Here is a 5,315-nt window from a genome sequence, read left to right on the forward strand (position 1 = left end):
TTTTTTTTTATGTTTTGTGAATATCTAGATAAGTGTGCTATGTGTATGTTAGTTTATGGCAGATTAAAATAAAATAAAATCAATGTTATCTATTCAGCCCCAGATAAGTGTTTACATGCTCATTTCTGCACTTATATATTCTCTGTTATATTTGTTGAATAGGTTTTTCTTTACCGCTCGTCTCTGTTCTTGCTGCTCCTCTCACATATTGTCATGTCACTATATATTTTTACATTATTCACTATGAGCTGGTGACTCAGTGACAGACTGGCCCTGATAACTCACTCACATTCATTTATGTCCAGAAAGTAATAAGTAAGACGAAAGTAAGAAAATCCATCATCCCACGTTACACCAATCAGATTTTTATTTGAGTTTTTTCTCCTTTTTATTCTGTACAGTAAAAGGCTTTTTCGTGATGACAGTCTGCATCAACCAATCATCTGTAGCCTAATCCAGCCAGCTCCGTGCCGATTGGCTGTTTGGGCTCACTCCCACCACCCAGCCCATCTCCCTTTGTGTGCAATAATAACAACGGAAAGGCAGCACTTTACACACACTGTACATGACCAAACATGAACTGTAAAAAACCAACCGTCTTAATAATGTCATTTAATCTTGCATTCAGTTAAAGTTTTTTTCTTAACCCTAGAAAAATACCAACAGGGTGAGACAATTTCACTTTTTCTCAGTGCAGTTTTCTGAACATCAGTGCCAGTATCTTGAAAAAAGACAAAGTAAGGTAGATCACTGCATGAGTAAAAAGTAAAGACACTTGATTTAGAAAATGTTTAAAAAGTAGATTTCTGCAGGAAACTGGTAGAATCATCTCACCCTGTGAGCAGATTCTTAACATTTTAAGGCTAAATGACTTGATAAGATGGAGATTTCTTATAACTGTCTGTGAACATGAAGCAGGACAAACCTGACCCCGTTCAGTCTGAGGTTTGAGATTCACACTGCTGAGAACAAAATGGCTCCCTGAAAGTTTCCCTTCAGGACGTCAGGATGTCACAGAACTCAACAAAGTCCTTCTGCATGAAATTCTGGCTCTGCATTAGGTCGTCTTCAGAGGGAAAATACTGCATGCTGTCCTCCTGCAGACGCAGACTGTCCTTGTGCAGATGCAGACTGTCCTCGTGCAGTACCAGGATCTGTCCTGGTGGTGTCGTTGAGCTGTGTGGGTTGGGACTGTCCAAGAGGGCTCCTCTGGCATTCTCCAGGACGCCCAGGTATGAGTCCATGTCGGTGAGCTCCATGTCGCTGTCGGAGCTGCTGCCGCTGTCACTTCCCACTGAGTCAGAGCGCAAATGCAGCATCTGGTACTTCTCGTGCATCAGAAACTGGTTGGTGTTCTTGGGGGCCCGCATCCCCCTCGCTCTGTTTCCTTTGACGTTAACGGGCCGGAGGGACATCACCGGCCTCTGAAGGTGTCTGGGATGATGGTAATGAGGATGATGACGTTGATGGTGTTGGTGGTGTTGATTGCGCCCTTTCGGCCACCCTCCCCCTCCTGTCCTCCGCCCCTGCAGGCGCCCCCTGCAGCTCTTGGACCAGCCGTGCTTCCTGCGGCTGGAAGGGTCCCTCTGCGGAGCCCCTTTTCCATCCTGCTGCTGCTGCTGCTGCTGCTGCTGCTGCTGGCAGCTCCTCCTGCACATCATCTCTGAGAGCATTTTTCTTGTCTTTCTTGCAGTTGCCTCCCTTCCTCCCTACTGCTCTCCTTCACATCCTCCTCCCTGCTTGGTGGCCCACACAACAACAAAGAGAGGCTGGTTTCTGTTTTTCTGGCTCAGATCACAAATGACCCCCCTCTCACACAGAGTCTACCTTTTCACTATTCTTTCGCTTTTTTTCTTGACCTCTGGCTTTGGCTGATGCATAGCCTGTTCTTCCTCCCCTTGCAGCAGCAGCTTGCCTGCTCGGCTGTCTCACTGTCACGCCCTCCTCTGTCTCTCTAATCTTTCTTTCTTCGCTTCTCTAAAAGTCAAATCAGCTCTTTACAGCTCTGATAAGTGAACTGGAGTGAGCTGCTGAGGGGTTTTAAGCGTTTTCTAGCTGATTTTAAGCTGTTATTTCTCAGTTTTGGGCCAGTGACTGCAGCGTATACAGCTCGGTCTAGCTCTGACTGAGGCTCTGCCTTCCCCTCAGAGCCTGGATAAAGAGCTGGAAGGATCCATTCATGGGTTTAACAGAAGGAGGGGGGGTCAGGGTTAGCACGTTTGTCCACTACCTATTAATAACACCGTAATATGACAGATTTCTATAAGATATTAGCTCTACATACCTAAATACGACATTATAACATATACGTCAGCCTGCAGGTGCCTCAGGTTGTGTGCTGTGGTTGGGATAAACAGAATGCCGCTCCCTGCAGCAGGATGGTTCACTCCGCTTCAGTTTTAGCAGCTGAAATCTGATCCACAGCTGCTGCTGTTACTGCCTGCCCCCCTGACAACAGACACACTGTACACCAACAACAACCAGCAGCACACTGGGGCAGGAGGACTGTACTAGTTATTGTAATAGTACTTAGTTACTGTGTCATGCACATACAAGTAATAAAAGCCCATAAGTACACATTATAAAACACCAAAAATACTGTTTCACTAAAAAATTACATTAAAAAACAAAGAACTTCGTCTTCTGTCCCAAACTCGAATACAATCTGCCACAAAAAAAGGTTCCTTTGTAAAGTTTTTAGCTACCAATGTGGCTCTAAGAACGGCAATGACAGTCCACTTTGGTCCAGACTGAACTATCTAAACAATTACTGGACGGATTAAGATAAAATCTTGTCCAGACATTTATGGTCTCCAGACAATGCATCCTACTGATCCTGGTGATCCCCTGACTTTTCATCTAGCACCACCATGAGGTTGACATTTGTGATTTTAGTGAAATATCTATATATAACAACTATTGGAGTGATTGCCATGACATTTGACTCAGACATTCTCGTTCCCTTCAGCATGAATTGTAATAAGTTTGTGATCTCATCTAGCGCCATCATCAGGTCAAAATCTTTATTTGGTACTTTGCTTTATGACCAAATACCTACAAAACTAATGACATTCCCATCAGCCTCTGATGTTTAATGCTAATTAGCAAATGTTAGCATGCTAACATGGTAAACTCAGATGGTGAACATTACACCGGCTAATCATCATCATGTTAACGTTGTCATTGTGAGCATATTAGCGCGCTGACATTAGCATTCATCTGTGCCTAAGTACAGCCTCACGGAGCTGCTTGGCTTTAGACTCTTGTTTATAAAAAGTAGAAGTCAGAAATTAAGGACATTTTACTAAAAAGTGCAGCCATTAAATCAACATAATGAGTAAAAAAATACATGAACTTTTTGTTCAATGTCAGCATTTTCTCTTTAGAAAGCTTCTTATAGCTACAATCAGCACAATTATCTCTTCTATTACTATTCTGTCCAGTTCAAATATATTTACATCAACTCAAGAAAACATAACATGCCTGAACCTTTGCAGCTACGCTGCTGACCCCATGTGGCTGTGATGAATATTACACAGAACATTTGGAAGCAGAAGAAGGGGGTCGGCGTTTACTGCAATCCATTAGACTGATTTGCTATACTTAGATTTACCACCAGTGTAGCACAAAATTTAAAGTTTGTCCTGAGAGTTAATGGATTCACTGATGTGTTTCATTTGTTGTGAACATGGATTTTTATTTGATTGATTCTTGTAGAGTCCTGAATCATCTGCAGAATAAACACAGAGTGCAGAGGATGATTAACATTTACCATTACATCAGGCAACAATAACAATAATGTTAACCTTGCTGATGACACATACACGACACTATGTACTGACTATTTAACCTATTTTGATACAAGACGTCATCAGCATCTGTCCCCATAATCCAGCTAATATAACTATATATAGTTTTTGAGACTTACAGAAGCACAAAACTACCTCTTTGTTATGTAACTGATTGGTCAGACATACATAAAGTATAATAAACCCCACAAAAGTTAAACACAGCCAGGAATAATCAGTAATTGTGGAAAAATAAATAATAGCAAATAGACCAAGTAATTACATAAAACAAAATTATACAATACAATAACTGTAATTACATAAAGAAGGTATTGCTTTTACTGACATACTTCATATATCTTCCCAGCCAGCTGTTTTTTGTTCTTTGAGGAGGAGAGCGCCTTAATGAAAGAGTTCATATAGTAAAAGATACAAAGCTTAGTTTTACTATTTCAAACTTCTATCGCAAGGAAGCATTTGCATTGAAAGATGAAAGATTTATTTTTACAAATAGCAATTTTGCATCTACCTTATGATACTTGTGAATGCCAAAAGTAAAATGTTCAATGTTCATGTTCAAAGTTCAAGAAAGTGCAATAAAAGTCAGGCAGCCTTCTCTGTCTGATAGCTGACAAATCACACAGAAAGCTAAATCCATCGTATAAATCCAAACCATCACCCCCTTGGGTCAGAGATACAGGTTTCTAAAAATGAGGTGCAACAAGTTTTCATTTGTCCCATGTGAAATAATTGCTCTTAATTCTAATACATTATCAAGGAATCAACTTAGGTCATTTATTTACAACACAGGGTTGCCAATGAAATGTATATTGTAGCTCCTTCATGCTACACGCACATAGAACATATTCTATGTTTGATGTCTGTGTTTTATGCTTTTATGTTTTATGCCAGTTGGTTCAAATAAACATGTCTGTGCCTCTACTACTCACAGTTACTGCCATGGATTTGTACATTTGTTGGTCCAAGCTTTGGTCTTTGTTCAGAAATATTTTGTGGTCAATAAGTCACAGCACCACTCCTCACACATGGATGTATTAAGTCCATTACCTCATACTGTTCCCATGTCTACCACCGTCACTGAGCTGCTGTTAATAGACGTATCATAATTCTCGCGAAAAAAAACTTGAAAGATGAGACATGTTCCTATTATCGGACAAAGGTCGTGAAATGAGGATACATTCAGGTCGTTTTACTTTTTCCTTTCAGTTTTATTTTGACCTTTATTGTATGACCTAGTCTCATACACTGTTCGTATGTTTGATAAACGTTTAATATAAAACAGGTGTTCATGAAAAGAAAACGCAGTGTAAAATAAAATGTCACACAACAACTGTAAATAAAGTTTGAGGATTTTAAATCTGTCAGCTGCTCCGTTCGGGCATCACAACAAACATGGCGTCAGGAGGCGGCTGACTGAGAAGGAGCGTTGGAAATCCTCTAAAGCAGTTTTAATTAAGAGTTCATTGTACTCAATAACAGATAATATTTGCTCGTCCTGATCTCAAG

The 5,315-nt window shown here is 40.6% G+C and overlaps 1 protein-coding gene across 1 annotated transcript; it reads right to left on the reverse strand.

The window, feature by feature from the left end:
• Positions 1–344: 344 nt before the first annotated feature.
• Positions 345–2,108, reverse strand: LOC139282783 (coiled-coil domain-containing glutamate-rich protein 1). Its single transcript, XM_070902663.1, has one exon. It carries the CDS (start codon positions 1,671–1,673, stop codon positions 996–998), a length of 678 nt encoding a protein of 225 aa, XP_070758764.1. The 5' UTR covers positions 1,674–2,108; the 3' UTR covers positions 345–995.
• Positions 2,109–5,315: the final 3,207 nt, after the last annotated feature.

The sequence above is a fragment of the Enoplosus armatus genome, chromosome 3 (genome assembly GCF_043641665.1).
Source record: "Enoplosus armatus isolate fEnoArm2 chromosome 3, fEnoArm2.hap1, whole genome shotgun sequence".
NCBI lineage: Eukaryota > Metazoa > Chordata > Actinopteri > Centrarchiformes > Enoplosidae > Enoplosus > Enoplosus armatus.